We start from the raw sequence: 22,175 nt of genomic DNA, 5'->3' as shown, positions 1-22,175 counted from the left end.
CCAGAAAGAACCAACGGTGGTCTTTCCCCACAGATGCAATCTCTAGAGAACTGCAGGATCTTAATTGCCACTAATTCTAATTAACATAACCAAATCCCTCCGTGCCTTGTGAAGCTGTTTTGGAAGCTCACACTTTCTATGATCCTATAACTGTGCACATTTTCATTTGTGATCGCAGTGAGGTGTCAGAGCAGGAAAGAGTTTCTTCTGCACTACAGTGGTGCTGCTCTTCTGTCACCATCTTTCCTCGTGCTCTTCCAAGGCCAGACTTTTTGGGATTTGCTCACCCATCTTCATCTAGTACAGAGCACCATATTGAATACTATTAAGTAATTACTATTGATGATGGTGTATTATATCATCTTTGCAGATTAACCTTTAGATGTATTTGCTTTGATATTTAGGCTGAGTTTAATGAGTTATTTTTTTCTTCCCTGCCTGAACATATTCCCTCACCTCTACATATAAAATGCTTTGAAATTGTCCTGGGTACCAGAACAAACCATTTTAATCAAAACAGTGCCTGTGTTCTCCCCCAAATCACTGCTCCCAAGCTTACTTGTGTAATCAAGTCAGATGCAGTACAAAAGCCATTAAGATACGCTTGCTTTTAACCTCCTCTTCCTTTATGACCCCTGTTTTCACACAAGGAAAAGCAATAGCTCTTGATTGCAAAGACTTTGCTGCGGTGAAGTAAAGGGCAATGTCATTTTATTCTTGTCTCCATTATGCAAAACCATGCTCTGATCTTTCCTACGGCTAGGAATTCCTGTGTGGGTGTTTCAAGTATTGGATAGGAGACCTGTTTACCTAAAACTTCCCTTTTTGTTCAGTCCTCTTTTAAAAAAGGGCCCAGACGTGGCCTTGGAAGAACATTGCACAGTGCAATTGCCATGAAAAAGTCTCTGATGGAAGACTGTGAAGTCTGTGTTACAGTGTACATATTTATACGTGATTCTCGCTTGTATCAAATGCTGGTATATTTGTCCCTTGTGCCAGCCGCAATTTTTGTTAAATCCCTCTGGTCCTACCGTGCAGGCAGGCACCAGCCTGTCCCCACCTGGCTCCTCACACGTGCTGCCAGGAGAGGGCATCATTTTATAGTAAATCTCAGAAACACCGAGGTAACTCCACTTTTTTATACCCACTTACCGTGATGCTCACCCAATTTACTGGGTTCCTGCTCTGCTTCTCCTTCCTGAGCAGGCAGCAGGGTGTTAAAGGAGGTTACACCTTAAAGGAGGGTGTTAAAGGGTGGGTTTTTGGCTGCGAGAGGTATTTGCTTTTTTTGGTTTGCTTTCTTTCCCTTTAAAATAAAATCATAAAATAGAATCTGACATTGACTATCACTTTTTCTAAGTGCTCTTGTCAGCTGGAGCCAGGCAGCTGGCTCAACACTTCTTTAGGAGATTTCTGAAAACTTGTAACCTCACTTCCTTTCTGACCCAACTAAATGGGTGTTAGCCAATTCTGATTTTCCTGTGTTACAAAGGAACTTTAATGAAATATTGCATATTGAAAAAACGTTGACGAACCAGGCAGACCATTCATCACCAAATTGCCTTGTCTGGCTCCAAGAGTTCCCACTCCTTTCAAGATCTCCTTGTACGGCTTTGTAACAGGGGGAACGGGCAGCAGTTTTCCCCGACATTTCTTGCTGAGCTGTACTTACTGTAGAAACCAGAGTGAGATGTTAAAAAGACTTCTTAGCTCTTTATTTAAACTGAGGATAGAGGGGCCTTTTTCATGATGACTTTCTAAAATCTTAAAAAAATAAATAAAAAGGAAACAAAGCGGGTAACAGTTACGCCATCTGTATGCACAGCAAGTATGCCCTGGTCTTTTCTGCAAACTCATCACTATTCCGGTGAGCAGGAGTTCATTTGCATCAGATGTCTGAAGCCTGTAATAGCTCAGTGCACCAGGAGCAGCTCACGCTCTTGCTCCCAACGCCAAGTGCTGTGGGAAGCAAAGGAAACTGATAAAATCATCTTTCAGAGAGGGAATCCTTTCCAGAGGTACACAAACACGTTGGGATCTTAGCCCTAGAAGGGCCCTAAGAGACCCAGGTCCCATTGGTTTTAATGGAAGCAAGATACTTAAATAAGTATACAGGCTAAAGCTTTAAAAAATTTATTTATTTCAAAAAGTTCCTTCTTATGCTATGTGATCTGAGATGCCCATTTCCCAAAGCAGCTGGTAAAACGGAACTAATAGCATTTAGTAAACATTTGGCTTCTAGTGGCGGATAGAGCTGCTCACGAAGACAAGTTTCCTGCTTGCTCAATGGGATGTGACACCATATGTCTGTCTAACCAGCTACATAAATGCTGTAATAACCTTGCTTCAGTATGCACAGAAGATATTTCACTTGCTTTCACTTGAAATGCTTTGACCATGCAATTTGTCATCACAGCATTAACTCTGTGCTGGCTAATCCTAGAGAGAATGTTGCGAATAAGGCAGAAATAGTAAAATTATGCAATAATGTCTGTGCATTCCCCTTTACACCAATTCAGGAGAAGCAAATGCACAGATGGATACACCTCATACAGGATCGCACTTTTATGTGAACAGATTCATTTCTCATCAAGCTTTACCTGTTCCCAAACAAAATGCAATGAGATTGATTCTCCTTTCCCACTGCTGCCCAGTCCCTGTTTGAAAATCAGATCTCCAGCTGCCTCTTCTCAGTGTGAGGCAATTCCTATCTTGAGGGGATTTAGGAGGTTTCTGCAGGCCATGGGCTTCCTCCACACACGATGCCCTGTGATACCTTCCCTCAGCAAACAGGAAGTCCAACCACTGCCTTAAAAAACTTTCCAAAAATTATAGGCCAGATTCCTGGAATAGAAGTTGCCTTGTCATGAATTAGACTTGGAAGAAACAAGGTAAAATAAATCCAGTTGCTTCATTCCAGAGAGCATGGTTTCCCAGACTACAGGAGCTCCAGCTGAACCATGGTGCTTGATGGTCTTTAGGCCTCCACTCTCTCACTCCCCCTCCTCAACAGGGCAGGGAAGAAAATAAGATGAAAAGCTTGTGGGTTGAGATAAAGCCAGGGAGATCACTTACCTCTTACCCTCATGGAGGAAACAGACTTAACATGGGGAAAAATTATTTTATTCATTAGCAATTACAATAGATTTGGATGGTGAGAAACGAAGGCAAAACCTAGAACACCTTCCCACCCCTCTTCTTCCCAGGCTCAATTTCACCACTTTGTTCTGACTCTCCTACCTCCTTCCTCCTCCAGCAGTGCAGGAGGGATGGGGAATGAGGGCTGTGGTCAGCCCCTGACAGCTCCCCTCTGCCACTCCTTCCTCCTCATGCTTCTCCCCTGCTCGCTCTGGTGTGGTTCCTCACACGGGCAGCAGTCCTTCGGGATAAACCTGCTCCAGCGGGGGCTCTCCATCGCTGCAGCTCCTTCAGAGCTTATCCACCTGCTCCACAGTGGTCTACCATGGGCTGCAGCGTGGAGATCTGCTCCATTGTGGTCCTCTGGGGGCTGCAGGGGAAATCTCTGCTCCAGCACCTGGAGCACCTCCATCCCCTCCTTCTCTCACCTTGGTGTCTGCAGGGCTGTTTCTCTCACTTTCGTCCTCACTCCTCTTTCTGCTGGGCAGCAATTCGCTCTTGCTTGAACACACTTCCACAGAGGTGTCACCATCTGCTTTTTGCCAAAACGCTGGGGGGACACCGTGGAGTCCCATCCCCTGGTCCTACAAATCGAGCTGTGTTTTAGAGCCTCATCCAGAAACTGAAGGATGCCGACGTTAAATGTGACCAGTGCCCCAACTTCAAGCAATCCCCTAGGCCTCCACACTACTCTGACTGGAAAACTGCTCCAGAGCCGTGTTCCACTAACAAAAATATTCTTCCAATTTGGAGCCAAAGTTTACTCTTGGCAAGCTTATACCCATTTGCGTTGTGTCAACACAATTAAAATAGCTCCTCTTCCTTCACGCGGCCTACTGTCACGGTGCGTGTGTAGGCGCCGATCGCACTCCTTCTCAACCTTGGTCTTGCTCCACTCTCACTTTGCAGGACTCCGTTCCTCTGGCCATCCCAGCAGCTCTTCTGTACAGCTCATCTTTTAAGTGCAGTTTTCTTGAAAATGGGTGACCACAGTCAGGGCTGGGGAAAGTGTATTCTTCAGAAGGAAAGCTACCAGAGCCTCACCCTGCTGCTGTAGCACATTCCTGTTCCTGCTAGATACAGACTGGTTAGCAAATGAGACGTTTTTCCTTCTTTTTGTAGCAGCAGCTGTAAGTTGTTGAGGAGAAGATTATTTTTTTTTCTTTCTCTCCTCTTCAGTCATTTCCAACTAAAACTCCCAGGGAAGCAGTTGAAATTCCGGTACTGGTCCCTGAGGGTGTGACTTAACACTTACACTAATCCCATCTCTCTCATGGCAGCCACCAAGGACATCTGTTGTTGTGTGTAATCCCCCTGGGCACCAGCGCTGCTTCCTAACGTTGCCATCTGCAAACAACGCTGCAAATACTCCTACTTCACGCACTCTTTACTAAAAACATTAATAGGCTCCCTTCAGGCTGAAGGCATCATCAAGACAAACCATCTTCCCGTCGGCTTGACCCTGGCTGGTGTGTAGAGCCTGTTGCTGGGTCACCATACCCTTTAGTTAGATAATCAGTTCTGAGATTGAAATTTGTACCTATTCCCAATGGATGAAATACATATTTCCTTTTAGACAATTATTTTTATTAAATAGTATCAGTAAGTCGAGTGCAAAACACTTGCAGAAAAATATTTTTCCTATTTTCTGTTTACCGCTATGGACTCAATCACTCCCTCTATTTATTCTGAAGCCTTGCATCATACTGAAATCAGACTATGAAGCCTACCAGTTACCAGGTACCACTACTTACATTCTCCCTATAGAAAATATAGCATCTACATTGTACATCCTTGAAACATAAACCATATATTTTTTCTCTTTCTCCCCATCCCAGCTTGACTCAGTAATACATTTTTTTAGACTAGACATTTGTTACTATTTTTTCCCCATTTTGAGATGATTTTAGCACCTTTGACTTAAGATATGATGCCTCTTCTACTGCCATGTCTTTGAAGCCCCTGGGCAGTCAGCTTCTCCTGCTTATCCGGATTTGTTCTACTGAAATCAAGACACATACAGACCTTGTTTTGTATATCCTTCACTTATATTAAATGGTTTGAAAGTTTAAAATTGGATTCAATTTTTTTTTTTTTTCTTTTTCCTTTTTAGCCCCGTTCTTGCAATACATTGGTAATTACAACTATTCACCTTTGTTGGCTAAACAATTCTTGGCTGGAGGGTGACAGTGACAACGTAAAGTTAATCTGCTGTACCAACACAATTCTCAGCAGCATTTATCTAGCAAGAGAGAGATATCTCTATCCATAATTTAATCACCTCCTGCTCGGTTTCCAGCAGATTCCCAGCAGAACCCACACTGTCAAAGTAATTTGGCCTATGATTTATTTACATTTTCCTTCAGCATCCAGCTTATTTCTACATCTGTTTTTTGAATAATGCATGCCTTATAACAACATGTTGGTCACACACAACACACGCATTTTTATCTGCCTGTGCCTCATCACAGCAACCAAACATCAGAGGTAGAGGCAACCCCTAAAAGACTCTCCACTGGGCTTCAGGGGTCTCTGCCCCAATTTTGGTTGTAAAAGTCCTATCAGAAGCTCCAGCACTTGTTTAACATCTGCTTTGTGTTAAGTAAAACTAACAATGAAAACGACTTCCTAGATTTCCAGAGGTGTTCTCTGCTTTCCACTGCCCTTTGCAAGCACCAGCAATCCCAGCACCTGGTGACCACAGCCCTAGAGGTGGCTCACACTGCACTACACAGCACTGGAGGTACTTGCATCAGGACTGCTCTAGGATACGCAATGTGATGGGCATCTGAGCTTACCTACCCCAAGCACAGTTCAACAAAAGCATTCGCCTCCCTCTCCATCATGAAGAGCTGTAGGGTCCAAGTACTGAGAGCTCAGTCAGCTCTTGATGGAACAGCTTAAAGCTTGGTCATTCCCTTTGCAAATGGTTACTGAAGCGTTTTGTTCCCCTCAGCCTGCTTTTTCTCCAGGCCATTGGCAGTGGTTGGCCCTTTTTTACCTCTCCAAACCTTTACAACATGAAAGGTCTGTTCAGAGGACCCTGACAACCCCAAGCACCCAACCACAGCTGTATCTATTAAGAGAAGAGCAGGCAGTCGGGAAACTGAGGCAACCCAAAGGCTGTTATGTGCCCCAGGTCAGGTCAGGTCAGGTAACTGTAGGAGTGCCAATGAGCCACAATCTTCTGGCCTGCAGGTGTGCACATTACAGATGCTGTACCTCTTTCTGTCCATGGCTGAGCTTGGAGCGCAGCTGCCCGGTCTCCCCTGGCTCCCTGAGCAAGGTGCTGTGGCTTCTGCCTTCCAGGTACAACCTGCCAATTTGGCTCAGCATCCGAAGAACTGCATTGCTCTTGGTAACCCTTCTGAGCCCTGTTCAGAAAAAAACCTCAGTTTCTCTCTTGTGTACTTGCAAATTTGACTGTGAAACTATCTTAGCAATCATCTGAAGCATCTGGAGCTCCCTTCTAGAAGAGAACAGCATAACAGAAAGCCTCTGAGACTTCCATACAAAATGCAAAACACATTTCCTTGGTCTAGGTTTCTTGCATTAAGAGCCTGCAAACTTGAAGACAGGCAGCTATATAAATAGTTCTGCTTTTGCTAAGTCCATCACCAAGCTATCTGAGCTTGTGGCAGTGCACTCACATCAGATAGAGCTCAGAAGTGATCACTCAAGGGCAAAAGGAGCTGTAGAGAAATTGCAAAAACGTTCTTTAATGCTCACATTCTGGATAGAAGTATCGTTTCCTGTTTATAGACAGTATATAGGAGGCAGAAAGTCCCTCTCGGCCCCTGTTAATTTTTCTGCCAGCACTCAACCTCAGAGCCGTTCGGGATGCTCTGCTTTCAGCAAGTCACTATTTCCATCAGGAGGCTTAATCCATCACACAGATAATAATTTTGACAGCCAGGCAATGGAGCCGTGTTCAGTAACAGCCAAAGGTTTCTGTACGGAATTTGATACCAAATCTCTGGTACGCTGAATTTCCCTGAGTATCTGCAGCTGTCATTCAGCCAAGACAATTCCTTCGTGGCCATGCGCAGGAAGCAGCAACGTGTTAAATCTGTACAAACCCACTATAGAATTCAGGCAGAGATCATCAAAAGTGTTTTAATGATTAAACTATGTCAAACATTAACAATGTAGGTATATTCAATGAGCCAAGGGTTTATTTCTAGCACATTTAGACAGCCTATTTTGAACATTGTAGCTGCTGTACTGAGCTATGTAAAGACTCTGCAAACCAGTACCTAGAAATGAAGACACACACTCAAGCTTCGATAATGTAAACATAACAGACACTGTCTCCTTCAAAACAAGGAATGAAAACCCACAAGGCTAGCAGGAGAACGTATTAATTCCCTAAAAGATGTGCAAAAATTTTTTAAAAGATTTAATTTAAAAAAAAAAAAAAAGAAAAATTAAACATGTTAAAACTGGCATTTACATAAATATCAAAAAAAAATATATAGCTAAACTTGAGCAATGACCAACTGAACGTCTTGCACAATTTCATTCTTCACAGCTTAATGAATAAGATATTCATAAGCCAGACTCCACCACGGCAGATACCAGAATAACACCCCAGCAATAGATATTGGCTTTGCAATTAGCTCCTCATACGTGCAAGGCAAGATTTTACAGGAAGGAGCGACTTTAACAAGCACTCTAAACAAATCCTCAGATAAGAAGCCAAAACATTACTGGTGATATACACAACTCACATTACAGAAACAGACACCTCCAGCACATTTCAGTAACATTTAAAAAACATTACGTATGACTTAGACCATTTAATTTTGCTTGTTTGGGGAAAAAAAAATATGTTTGTTAGGCACATTTTAAAAATGAACATATGCTACATGAAGAACAGTACAGATACCAACTTAAATACAGACAATTCCGTCAGAAAAGCATCTTTCTGTCTTCGTTTTTAAATACATTTTTGGATATGTCACAGACTTAAACAGTAGCTTCTAAAGTGTGGATATGGCTATGGTAACAACACTTGAAATTCTGCCAGTTTCCATATTAAAAACCACTCTTCATTTAACATTTAAGAATTCCCAGAAATAAGAAAAAGAAAGAAAATAAAAGATGGGTCCACCCTGTATATACCCTAAACCTCAGAGACAATAATTAAATCTTCCTGGACTGTGTAAGCGCCAATTAATCTTACATTAGTGACATACTTCAAATAAAAAAATAAGATCTATTAAAAAGGTAAAATAACTTTTCCATCTGGTTTGTGACTGTTTAGTCAGTTAAAGCCAAATATACAAAACTAAATGTGCCATTTCCAATTTCACTGCATCATGTAAGAGATACTTAACGCTGTGTATCACATACAGAACAGTAAAATGATCAATGGATTCTTCTAAATGACTTTTTAATAAAAAGTCAATCAACTGAAAGGTTGAAACATACCCTAATTTTTAAACCAGTAATAAGCTTTGGGCCCTGCTTTTTAATTTAAGGCATGTGTGTTTATCTACTGAAACCAGCATCGTACAAATTACCTCTACAATCACATGCACGATCTACAGTAAAAAAATGGAGTTTAGATTACAGTGTTTTCAAATTGTGAATCATAATTCAGCACCTATCATATTGACTAGTAAGGCAACAGCAGTGTCGTATACTACAATAATACTCCCTTCCACAGTCTATAGCGGGGTCAGTGACAGCCCAGAATTATTTTTAAACTTTAACCTACTTTTATGTTCTGTATACAGTTTCTAGGGTGTTTGCACTGGTTAAGTCCTACATAAATCACACTATTCTAGGCAGGAATAGTTACAGTAGCCATTAGAGTATTAGTGCACAACTCTTATTGTGCTTACAATCAGATGATTTTGTTGTTGGGGTTATCAAAATGGTTTTTCAGTTTGGTCTTCAATCCTTCCTTTGTTTTCTTTGTTTCACATTGTTCTCAAGGGAAGAAAAGCTGTTTGTGTACCCGTTCACAGTGGCTGTAGAGCCATTCTGATACTCTTTCCTCCTCGAGGATGCCTTCTTGTTGTAAGTCTAGAATACACGGAAAGGCACACGGTTTTGTTTAAACAGGTATAAACGACCACTTCCATACAGTAGTTCAAGAAACACAAAAGTGAACTTGCATCCATCATTTTTAAAGGCCTTGTGCTTGTGGCAGTCTAACAAGCTTTACCATTTTTTGTGTATAAGGCTATACTACGTGTTTCATTCATCACAAGAAGAGCATTAGTTCACTGGGAAAGAACAAGAATTGTTGTATGAGGTAGCACTGGCAGTGCTACGTTAACAGTCACTTAGAAGCAGGAAAGCAATTTTATGAGCAGACTACAGCCTAAGAATATATTCAAAATGACAAGTGAGGAAAGAGGTTTGATGCAACACAGGTGACTATCTCCAGCAATGCCAGAAGAAGTGGATAAACAAGAACAGCTAGGGACGTCTCAGAGACAGAAATGTGAAACAAATTTGCAGGAGCTGACGTATGAAGTAGGAAAGAAGTAAAAACTAACAGCTTTCAGGAGATTCAGGGCACCAAAAATTACAGGCAGTGGAAAGCATATATGTGACTTAATCTTTTTGAAAGATTAAGAGATCTTGCCTGATGAGAATGCAATGCCCAAACTATGTGTGTGTGTGAAGGAAAGTTAAAATATGAGTAAAGCTGAGGAAGAAATTAAAGCATTATTTGGAATATACAATCATGTTTAATTAGCATGTTCCTACAGAGCAATTTATATGAACCATAGGACTGACTTTAAGAAGTACCAGAAGATCAGAAAGGTGAAGCCTACTGTGTTTTCCACCCATAGTCACTCTTACTGGATCTGAAATATTTGACTCTTTCAAGAGACATTTAAAATATGTCTCAGAATTTGTTTTTCGGGGGCTGTAGCTTGCACAGGTTTGATTTTTTGAAGATGGGGAGATCTCTGCACAGAGCCTGATTATGACCTACTCCGAACAACATATATCGAAGTCCAAATCTGTTCAGACATGAAACAAATTTCACAGAAACACAATTCAAAATGATGATTTTCCATACAGAATTACAAGCCAATGCTTATAAAGGTGAACCAAAACCAGGTTTTTGTATGTTGATAGTTTGGGAAGTTTCCCTGGAAATAGAATAAGCATTTACCCTTGTAAGAACAGTAGGGAACAATTCCTTTGTGTGCTTCAGAGGTTCACAGGCAGCTGTTTTATTTCAGAATGAAAAGCTGTTTCTTACATAAAGCTCCTCCTCTCCCTTATCTGCAGTTGAAATTGCATTAGTAAAATTTGTTTTTGTATTGTGATTTCTAATCATTCTGAATTATGCAGAAAACACACCCTGAAGCTCTCAAATTTGAGGGCGCACCAACAAGAACAGTACTCTAAGAATCTATGCATATTACAGGAAGATAGAAAAAGAATATTTTAAGCATCTCTTTGAAAAACAGCTTTCTGGTGATGTAACACCAGCAGAATGATACAAAGAATTGATGAATATTGCTTTTACCTGAATGTAGAAATTTGTGAAGAGGATAATCAAAGAAATCATATAAGAAATCTGGAAATACAGCCACCCCTGAGGAAATGCACATGGCCAAACAACACCACAGCTGGTCTGGAAGATTGTCAGGACAAACTGAGTCTGGGGAAAGAAAAAAAAATAAATAAACAAGAGAAAACAGAGCACACTAATGCAAGATGGAAAATAGCCATTACTGACCAAAACCTAATTAGTTATACACAAAGCAAGTCAAAACATGTAATCCTGTGTGTTTGATAAATTGATCTTCTCTGCCTTTCTAAAAGTAAACGTGAGTTAGGAAGACTTTCAGGCTGCAGTGTTCTGTTGATTAAGTGCTTTTATTTAATATTGCTCCATTCTGGAGCACTAGTGCAACTCACATCTCACTGCTTCAGTTGCAAATATCAGGGTTCACATCCTGATCCTGCCACCCTCTCCCAGAGACTGGGACTACACTACATATGGCTCCAGGGGAGATATTTTGGGGTTGAAATCTGCACATATGAAGCAGGGAAGCTGGGGGTAGTCAAGGAGAAGAACTGAGGTTCATTAGACCTGTTTAACTATCTTCAATGTTCTCTTCTGAGAAAAACAAAAACAAAACCAAAACAAAACAAAAAAAAAAAAAAAAGAGTTTGGGCTTAAGTACTGCCGAGGTCCTTAGGCAAAAATTCACCCTTACATGAAGGCTACCACATTAGGGAATGTTTATTTAAAATAAGACAGCTCCGTTCTGCTATTTTGCTGCCCTAACAGTTATGCATGCAGAGCAGGCAGGGAAGTGGAAGTGGCTGTGACAATAGCCAGGGGAGCACCACTGAGACACTTGCACTCTGCAGCACTCAGGCAACATGGATGAAGAACAGGGCCTAAGTCTGGAAACGAAACAAAACAAAACAAAACAACCTGTAAAACCACAAAGAACTCCACTACTTAGCACTGTTCCTTCCTGTAGGATGGCTAAGAAAAGCAGGCTTTGAGAATCAAAACTCTGAATTGCTGGTCATCACCAGCAAAGGTTATTAAACCTATTCACAGGTCTGAGAGGGGACTTCCTAACTAGGGAGAAAAAATAATAAAATCATCATAATAAAAATCATCTCCAGGCTTTAGCTTCCCTATCTATAAAATGAGGAAGATGAAAGACCCACGCACATTTCCTTGTGGTGTTCAGACATGTTACACACATCAAAACACGTAGTACCACTACTGCCTGTGCCACGTTGCTTAATTTCAGGGCTCTTTTCATCTCCAGTACACAGCATTCAGCCTTCATCACTGTACACACAGGAAACAATGCAAATGGATGCAAGGAGTCCAACACAGAATTACAAGTGAAAAAAATCTGCCCATTTAAAGTGCGGAAGGAGACCAGAAATATTGAACAGTTTTTAATAAACCATTTGCAACTGCATGCAAAAATGGGACAGAAAATCCATTGTCCTGCAGGAGCAGAATGAAGGGCCTTGTTAGCTGTGCACTGTGTTGCACTCCCTTTCTGGTCTGTCTTCTCAACATCAGCCTGAGCAACAAAGCACCCAGAAGAGCACACGAGTCAAAGTGGGCTTGGAAGAAAAGCTTCTCCCTCCTCTCTGGCTCCTGAGTCCCTGAACACCCAGCATTATGATTCCCAAATACATCTCGCCACAAAACACGGGGAGGTAAAGATCCTTCTAAGCTGCTCAGCACTGACTTGTGTACACCACAAATCCCTGCCTCCCTTTTGCCCTGAAAACAGTACAAACAGAGGTGAAAAGCTGGATTTCTAAGGTGATTTAGGCACTCGAAGGTATAAAAGGTATTATCCTTTATTTCCCCTTTTACATCCTGCCAAAACTCTCTCACTCAGTAATGACAAGAAGATCCCACTGGAAATACAAGAACCTGCTGAAGCACCGAAGAGCTTGTCACTCACCAGCTGCCCCTGAGTGATGTATTTCTTCCACCACAGATACGGACGCATTGCTGGAACAGCAGACAATCCATAGTAGGAGTACATGAGGACGTGGATAAAGCTGTTCAGTGTGGCACCAAAGTAAGCTAAAAGAGCAAACAGGAAAGAAAGTACACTGCGTTACCATGAAAATGGTGTTTCTTGGAGCCTACTAAGATAACAAGTTCAAAATGTCACTATTAAAACACAATTTCCCTTAGAACAAAGGCAAAAAACTCCACTTCCCCTTAAACTTTTTCTGTTGACCCAACTGAGTGGTTGAAAAGCTTTGCAACTGCACACTTTATATCAGCCTTCTGATTTTGATCGTTCTATTTATTATTTTTCTACATTCTAGTTTCTCAAGGGTATTGAAGAAGCTGATAAAAAGGAGACATGTAAACATGCTCAGCAATCAATAGATTCTCTGATCTAATTTTAGGCTGATTTCACTTCCTTCTAGGTGGGAGCCTATTTTGTCACTTATAATCAAAAGCAACGGGTATCTTCTGAAAGCGCAAGTACTGCAAGTTAACCATTTTATTTGTCCTTGTTTACAGCATCTTTAGTCATTAAAGAAATTTCTGTTTTAGCTCAGCATCAATCTGCATATTACGAGATGACTGAGCCCGACACAGAGCTTGGAAAGGAAGTAGAAAAAAAAATATCACCAGAAATAGCACAAAAGTATTTTGAAGACCACAGAAACTCAAGATAGACTCTAAGTACTTGCACTTTTGACTGTTCTATAAACAGGGATCAACTTCTTTAGAGGAAAATGTGTTTCCACATCCACATTTTTCATAGGTTCAACATTATTCACTGTTGTGCTAACAACACAAAACAAGTACGAGTTTCTATGTTGTTTGGCTCGGACAGCAGACTCCTGAGCAATCCAGCTTCTTGGTCTGCACTGCTGGGAGTTCACATCCAATGGATTTGCGAAGGTTTCTCTTGGAGGAGAGTTCGACAAAGCCAGTGCCCATAAGCTGCACATCTGAACCACAGCTAAGCCATGTTAATGCATTAAAGAATCAAAGCAAAATTGTCAGAGTCTAGCTAGATTTAGAAAAGAGAGACATGGATATCTTCTACTTCAGAAGCATTTGGTCACATTCATTAGTGCTCAGGGGACAAGATTTTAATTGAAATAATAATTTATAGCTACTGGTATAACGAAATTTATTTAAGAAAGTAACATCTCCAGTGAACTTGACAGATTTGAGGTCAAGGGTCACTATTAGACATTTAGACATCTTGCAGCTGAAACCAACTTCAGGTCCTGACTTGGAAAATAAGTATTGTTTCATTTGAAGGTCTCCAACCACCATAAAAATGAGAAAGCAAGGTTGACAGGTGTCAGACCTGGACTACTGCAGCAGATAAATGTCCCACTGCCAAACAAAATCTTCAAATTACATAGCTATGTATTTTCTAGATGCTCTGCAGGCATCTTACTATCTTCCAGCACTGGCTGCAATTCAGCAAAGCAGGTTAGTATTGGAAAGAACAAATCCTGCAGCTGAAGTTGGATTTTACCAAAAGAAAACCAACACAAGGCCTTTACTGCAAACACTCCCCACCATAGCCCAGTACTTACAGTGACCACAAGGCACCCAGTTCATCACAAACCACCAAATATTCAGCATCGTTGCATGGTGATAGACATGCAGGACGGTGATCTGATGATTATTTTTCCGCAAAATGAAAAAGAAGGTATCCATGAACTCAATGAGTTTGGAGAAATAGTACCACCAGAGGACACGTATGATCTAGAAAGGAAGAAACAAGTTTTAGAAGTATTGCACATCGTGGGGGCTTTTAACTCTTTCGCTTAAAATTCAAACTCTGTCTTGCACTAGCTGGACTGAAGACTCTTCACTGAGATCTTCTGTAACACTTTGGCACTGAGTTCTTCCATACGAGACCCCAGTACAAACCCATAGCTACAGGTGAAAACAGGGTGATAGAGTTTTATGAGGTTCTTGCTGTGCACCTGCGGTGTCCTGGCAGAAACAAGACAAGGCTTAACCACAGGTGCTCCTGTAGTGCTCTCTGTAGAGGCACGGTCTGAGTGGTGACCAGAAGGAATCATCACCACATTTTCCCTCTGACAGTGAAGGGGTCGTGACACAGTGGCTGGATACAGACCAAAGACCAACTCCCTGGTTTTTGAGCTAGAAAGGCATGAAAATTTAAATACAGCTACTCACTGAAACTGTAAATACCAAGCATATTGCGGATTAATTATTACATTTAATTACACGTTTCCCTTCCCTATTGTAGAAGGAGAAAAAAAGAACATATAATTTGAACAAAAACTACATCATCAATGCCTTTCTGCTCTTCACTTAGACTCAGGGAGACAATCTGAAATGTAATTAGCTGTAAGTCTTGATTACATTACCTTCATATCAGCTTCACCTCCACTGTGTGTATCCTGACAGAAGAAATTGTATCCTCCTTCCCACACTCCTGTCACCAGCTGGGAAGATGAAAGAACAAAGTGTCATTTTGGTGACCACACCGTGCCTCGCACCTTGACAGCTTTGTTGAGTTTTGTTGAGACACCTGGTGTCAAGGCTTTCTCTTTGTGACACGAGGCTCCGGGCACTTACTGAATCATAACGGAGGCTGAAATAACACAAATTCTTCCAATTGCAGCATCCCAGAATAAAAATAGGAGGCACCATCTCATCCCAGCTTATCCCACATGGCATGCGTTTTGCATGGACATAATCTACACGGATTCTTACGAAAGGTCTCTGCTTTTTAGCTGGCGATGTCATTGATGGAAAAGTGAACGACCAAATCAAAAGTAAACATATTTCTCCCGTGATTATAACTTTTATAAACATGGAACTGACTACAATTTTTTTCAGCTGTGTAACAGAGCAAACCCTTCAGCTTTGCTACCCTTAAGAGCTAACAATTGACGTTTTGCCATATTTTGATTCTTCAGGATCCTTTTAAATAATTCACTAATCCCAAGTACATTACATCCTTCATTGCCCAAGTGATTTCCTCCACAGTATCTGCCGTTGCCTGCCTGACTTCCTGGCACATCAAGCACAACGAAATTACTTTTAAGAGTAATGACCAGCTATTAGCCACGAGAGGATGGCAGGGAACCCTCTGCCTAGGGGCTGGCTGAAACCTCTGGGGAAGCAAGAGGAAATCTGGACCAAGCTGCCAAGGAGGGTGCCCACGTCCCACCCTTTTTCCCCGGGCTGATGAAGCACGGTGCTGTGCCTGAGCTCTGCAAATGATGGGGCCGTGGGGAGGAGGCAGACTGCAAAAGGAGAGGCTGAAACGGGCTCTGGAGGAGGCTGGAGGAGGGGGAGAGATGGAGGAGCACCCAGAGGAGGAGATGGTGAGGGTGGGACTGGAGAAGGACAGCTATGAACACAGGAGCAGATGAGAACAAGTGTGCCTTGGCCAGGGCACAGCTTGCTATTTAACTTATTTATTTTTAAAACCAAGGATGATGCCTCGGTGGTTCTGGCCTCTGGCTTTTCTGAAGCTGCCATCAGTGCTTCTATTAAATTAATAATCAAGACAGAAGGGCTTGCTTGATGTTTATAAAGATGTTTTTTTCCTCCTGGGAGTAGCATTAGAAGAGGAGTAACAAATTTAGACTACTCCCAAGTGAAAAACGATTTTTTTAGGTATCCAAAATACATTTTAAAAGCAGAGGCAGATATCTTGCACAAGAGACTTGTCCATTTTTGGCCTTATCTACACTCGTGGAGAATAAAAAAGAAAAGCTTTGCAAAGCCACAGTGCAAAACTCTGTACCATAAGCCATTTAAAATGATGAAAAGTTGGTGAGAAGACTGCAATAACTGGTGCTATTAAACGCTGCTCAGAACTATGAGTGGGAAACTAACTCTGAAAGGTACAATAAAGATAATCACTTAAACGCTCTACCTTTTCCTAATGTTATTTCTTTCATGGCTCATTTTCTCCCTAAATGAGCTTTTAAAATACCCAGCCAGCCTAGGTCTTTATTTCTGACCTTCTGAGATAGAATTACCACCATTATTTAGGGAAAAAAAAAGAAAGACATCTAGTTATACCATAACAGATAGACCTGGAATTACCTCATGTAATGGACAAAAATCAATATTGCCATGCCACAGTGCCAGCAGGGCAGCCTTCTGCATCAGCAGCAGACCCACACGACTCCTCTATCCAAGCTGCAAAGGGAAGGCAGCCATGGAGACTTCTCCTTTCCACTGCTGTTTAAAAGCACGGTTTTAAGGCGATGAACCAACTCAGAGCAGCCCTTGCACCAAGTCACTCTGATGGCATCGAGGGAAAGCCCATAGGGCTCCTTGGGTGCCCGCTGGAATATCAGACAGAAGCCCACATTGTGCTGTAATCGTGTTGCTGAGAGCCTACAGATGCTTTCATACAGTTCTCACAGCTCAAGGAAATGTGAGAAATAGAGGAATCATCACAACGTTTACACTGTGATCACTCCAAACAGCCAGGCTCAGAGTCCTTTAGCATCCCTGTGCTCCATGAACTTCTCCAAAGTAACGCCTAGCACAGTGAAACCCAAGCAGCTTTCTCTGTAAGGGACAGAAGATCTGCACCTACAGCTTGACATCAGGTGTCTGGATTGATTCCAGCCCTATGAAGGGTAAAGGCATCAGTGTGGCTAACAGGCAGCTTCAGCTAAACCTTTGCTTCCAGACGAGCATATTGGAATATTCTCAGAGCAGTAGTATCTCACAGCCAAAGTGTTTTAAATGATACAAGCAAAGCAACATTTGCAGGAAATGGTAGTAACTTTTAACATATAAATAGTATAGTTGCAAAAAATAATTTAAACCCTCCCTTTCCAGAATAAACCCAGTGGTCAAAACCTTCTGCCACTGCCACGAGCTGGTGCCGCTGCCCACAGAGTTTGCTTTGTGCACCACACAGCACACACGGGCAGTGCTTTTCCAGAGGGAGCCAGCTGCCCCTTTGCCCTACACCGCTGTTTGTTACGTCCACAATACTGTCAGCACGTGCTGGAAGGCTTCACAAAACAAAAAAAACAATCGGTCACTCTGAGACCTGACCAACAGCAGCTCCCAAATGGCTCTGCTGTGTACCTTCACTGTCAGGCTGGCAGCGGCCCAGGCTTGCTAATGGCCACAGGCACATCTCCTCTGGAGAAATGAGCCTGTCTCAAAAAGGCTGACTGTAATCATTTTCACCAGAGTCCGTGATTTTTAAATGACACACAAACGAGACGGCTCCCTCACAGTCTGGTTAAAATGGTACTCAAAGCCAGCGCGAAGTTCTTTGGTGGCAGGGAAAACCCTGTGCAGTTCAAGGTTGCTTTTCTGCTTCAGCAGGACCTCCTCCTTCTCTCCGGCCTTTCATTTTGGTACCACTTTCACTTTATAATTCTGTTGCTGGATTCTTTAAAATGCTGCGGATTGCGCTTTTTATCATATCTGCTGCCAAAACACGCTCACAGCAGCGTGAAGGGGCTGTCAGAGGGCTGCCTGGGACGGGTTTGGTGTTCTCATGACACCAGCCAAGGTCTGAGACTCGCTGCAGAGGGCCACACTGTGAGCGCATGATGAGGTACTTTACGGGCTTTCAAACACATCTAGATCGGAGCAGAGGTCCACGTGTCCGATCAAAGAAAGGAAACGCTTGCCAAGATGCAAAATTGCCCCGGTGATTAGCTGCTGTGAGCCACCTGCAGCCTCCTGCCAGCCCACACCCTGCCCCTCACCTTCACCACCTCACAGAGGGCTGACCCTCCTCACCCCTGCCCATGGGAGGAATGCTGCTCCCACCAAAGTCCAAAGCCAGCCCTACCTTGGCCTGACCCTGTCAGGGACATGCGACACACCTGTGGGTCTTTTGGGCACGCACAGCTCACAAGCACCCTCCAGAGAGGTGAGTGCAGGGCCAGCACTCCCCAGCACAGCCCAGGCTCCCCTTACCCTTTGTGCTGTCGCCCTTGGTGTTCAAGCAACACACCTATTAATGACTGCCTTGGATTATAAACTTGATATTATAGCAGTTAATGAGGACTAGCAGAGTCCACATGGCCTCTCTCAGTCACTAGGCACTGTAAATTTACCTAAAATACCCTGTTATTTCCCTCTAACGAGCATGCCCTCCCCCTACAGTACAGAATGATGATGCTGCCCTCTGCTACGCGGGCAGGTCAGCCGAGAGGAACCTTTCCCATCCCTCAGACCTGCCTTGCCTTTTAAATCATCTGGGACAAGCAGCCCACTATGCTCTTTAGCTAGTACCAGAACACCCCCCGACCTTTGTCTAGTCATTAAATGCCTGAACAAATAATTTACAACAATTATGTAAGTGAAATACCATCTAGATATCCCAGCTAAGAGGTGTAAGAATTTTCGTGACTTTAAAATGAGATTATACCACATTACCTCAGCAGACCATGTGGTGCAAGAGCACAGTAGCTGGAATTATGCAAATCCCACAATTTCTTTTTAATGTTACTGCACACAAACATTCAGACATAAAGGTCAGAAAACCAAGCAGGTCATCTTTCTCATCCTAGCTGGGAGCATGCCTCACTTTAATACCATGCTTTGTACAAAAAGTATTTAAACTGAGCTGTGATGCTATGATTCACGAGCTGACACCCTGACAGCTGCAACTCAGGAAAAACTCCCAAGCAGGATCTGAGGTATATTGTACACAAGCTATTAAAACAGCTTATTTTCTGACAGGATACTGAACAAGTTTGTATGTGGTGGTGTTTTATGCATTATTTCCTCAAACTAGGACTGAAAACAGTTTAATTCAGTTGAAATACAAAGTGACGAGGAAGGGAGCACGGAGTAACATAAGTAGTATAAGGTATTATCTCACCCTCACCTCTTTTTGAATGCTTCAGCATTTTAGCTTGAAAGAGAGCACATGTACCATGAAGTGCTACTACTGATGAATCACTAATCTTTCAAAGGGAAATTTCAGTGCCTGATGTGATCTGAGCGAGGCTACCACCTGCTTTGCACTGACACGGGTAATTGCAGCGGCACTGCAGCTAGAAAACATACCTGGAGGTTCAGGAAGCTGATTTTTTCCCTATCACCTGGCCCTTCGACTCTCACCCTGCAACATCAAGCAGCATGGTGTTATGTCAGTAAGGCTGTCTCTTCAGCAGCATTTTCATGGGGTCAGTCCTTGCTGCAGACCATTGCTTGCCCTCAGTGTTGCTGCATCAGCAGAGATGCAGCACGGCATGTTCACAGCAGAGGACATCCAGTGGTCTTCTAAGACAACTTCGGCTACAGAAGAGCAAACTTGCTTGTAAGATGTTCTCAAAAGCATTTTTGTTGTAACTATCATGAGTTTAATAGTCTTCACAACACTGCAGCTTCGTGTATTCCCATTTATAAAGTGTATTTCCAGTAATACCAATGAACACTCCCATAACACTACATTAAGAGCAACATTCACTTTGATATAAAGTGTTTCACTTTACAGAAAGCAGAAACCTTAATATTTCAATCTATTTTAATTGTGAAGGAATGAGATAATATAAAAGCTATTCAGCTGGTCACAAGTATGAAGACTTCTCTAACACACAATAATCAATCCTTTCTTGGTAAAATATTCACTATTAGCAAGAAAAGTCAGTTAAATTTAAACAATAGAAAAGATTTCATCTTTTTTTTTTTATTTATTTAACACAGCAGAATATTACAATAACTTTCACTTGGGAACTATGAGTATCATTTCAAGTATTCAAGAAAAAAAAGAATGGTTAGTATGAGAATTGTATCTGTACTTAGTACAACTGAAGAAAAGTTTGCACTTGTAAACCTCCAATAAAATCATTTGTATTATTTTAATCTCAAGTTATTGTGTAATTATAAATAATCTCATCATAAAACTAATAATGCAGATGTAGTATATAAGTGCACAGCAGCGCTACATTTTAACAAATTAAAGAGATCAATATGCAAATTCTGGATGCACTCCTCACACACTTGTATTCAGAATATCCTGACAGGCAGATTAGAAATGTAAGCAAATCAAGAATGCAAGTTGTTCTAAGTGCCTACTGAATCCCAAAATGCTCATCCTAAAGAATCAAGTGTCAAAATTCTCAATAATCCAACTCAACACAGTGATTTCTGAATAAATACTTCACTACACAAGAGAAAGAACTTGAAATTTAAATCACTCCCTATCTAAACTCACTTTGTAGAACACTACAAACTACAAACTTCAAGAATTACGGCTTTCATGTACTTCTAAGCAAACGTCCCCCTTCCCCACAAAAAGAAATTAGTAGTTTTAGTTCTTGTTTGTAATCTCATGTTGGAAACAAAATGCCTCCTTGCAGGAAGGAGAAACGCTTTTGGTTAAAAGCAAGCCAGAGTATTCTGTACATTAAAACCACATGCTCCATCATTCACTGACTACATTCTTATTTACATTGCTATAGGTTTTTGGTTTTGCGTTAATCAAAAACATGCAATGCTAATTAAAAGCAGTTAAACTGCTCTATGAAAGCAGAAAACTTTACAGTGCCTAAATCTCTGTTTTGTTAAGAAAGAAATTAAGTCCACAGAAAGTCCAATTCAGTCGGAAATACATTTGAATGTTCAGATTTTAACTTTCAAAAACAGATGAATCACAATTGCCTAGATGTAATTGTTTCAACAAAAAAGAAGATGACACAAGAAAAGCTACTCCAAGCTTACAGAAATAGATGCAGAGTGCGTGCATGATTAAACACATTCAAATAAAACACATTTTGCACTCTGAAACAAGACAGTTTTGCTACTGAGTACTTTGCACAACCCACCAAAGCAATCAAGTTAAGCCTGTCTTTTAGGCAAGCAGTAGTTTTCTCCTCTGAGAAGAGACACTGAAGAACGGTAGCAAAATTTTTCAGATGTTTCCTCAGATTTATGAGGAATATCCCCATAGATCAACACATGCCAATATAATTGAACCAGACAATGCAAAATAACCCCAGCCCAAACCCTTTCTCCTACCTCATAAAACATATACAGAGAAAGCAGCGTGAGTCCGAGGTTGTAGACCACTAGAATACCCCTGCATGAAAATGGTTGTTTGTTCCGCATGTACTTTGGTCCTAGCCATACGATTAGTAAGTACAAGACTGAGAAGATAAAGGTAGGTGTATAATTCTCCAGAAGAAGCCATCCTTTTACTCTGGGGTCTGAAACAAACAAACAAAAATTAAAAACGCTTAGTTTTTTGTAAGTGAAAGAAGTTAATGTGCCCAGAAATAGCTCTACGCAAGAATGCTTCTAGTGCCAGAATTATCAGAGATGAAGGAAGAACAGGAAGTCCTTTCTATTAAGGACCATGTTGCTAATTATGAAAAACTTACACAGACAAGAAGATTTTAGTTTTACAGTTGTTAAAGAAAACAGAAATAATCCTCTTCCTGAAACAAAGATAGTCCTAAATTATTACCTAATTATTATGAGTGAAATACTCACTACTGTTCCAAAACGTCATTCATCCTGAATACCAAAGATGAATTTAAATGATAAAGAAAGGCTTCAGTGACATTTTTCCCCTTATTCTCTACTTAACCTTTCCAAA

The 22,175-nt window shown here is 41.6% G+C and overlaps 1 protein-coding gene across 2 annotated transcripts in view; it reads right to left on the bottom strand.

The window, feature by feature from the left end:
• Nucleotides 1-7,336: 7,336 nt before the first annotated feature.
• ELOVL5 (ELOVL fatty acid elongase 5) overlaps nucleotides 7,337-22,175 on the bottom strand; it is a 35,492-nt gene continuing 20,653 nt past the window's right edge. For both annotated transcript variants that reach the window (XM_084283481.1, XM_084283482.1), the window contains exons 3-8: nucleotides 21,596-21,783; nucleotides 14,995-15,072; nucleotides 14,188-14,359; nucleotides 12,570-12,694; nucleotides 10,640-10,774; nucleotides 7,337-9,171 (exon numbers count right to left, since the gene is read on the bottom strand). In XM_084283481.1, coding sequence (XP_084139607.1) covers nucleotides 9,040-9,171; nucleotides 10,640-10,774; nucleotides 12,570-12,694; nucleotides 14,188-14,359; nucleotides 14,995-15,072; nucleotides 21,596-21,783 — 830 coding nt within the window. In that variant the 3' untranslated portion in view covers nucleotides 7,337-9,039. The remainder of the gene's footprint in view (nucleotides 9,172-10,639; nucleotides 10,775-12,569; nucleotides 12,695-14,187; nucleotides 14,360-14,994; nucleotides 15,073-21,595; nucleotides 21,784-22,175) is intronic.

Source organism: Netta rufina (assembly GCF_964035555.1).
Source record: "Netta rufina genome assembly, chromosome: 3".
In the NCBI taxonomy this organism is placed as follows: domain Eukaryota; kingdom Metazoa; phylum Chordata; class Aves; order Anseriformes; family Anatidae; genus Netta; species Netta rufina.
The sequence above is the reverse complement of the archived record's forward strand: the minus strand, read 5'-3'. Positions and strand labels throughout refer to the sequence as shown.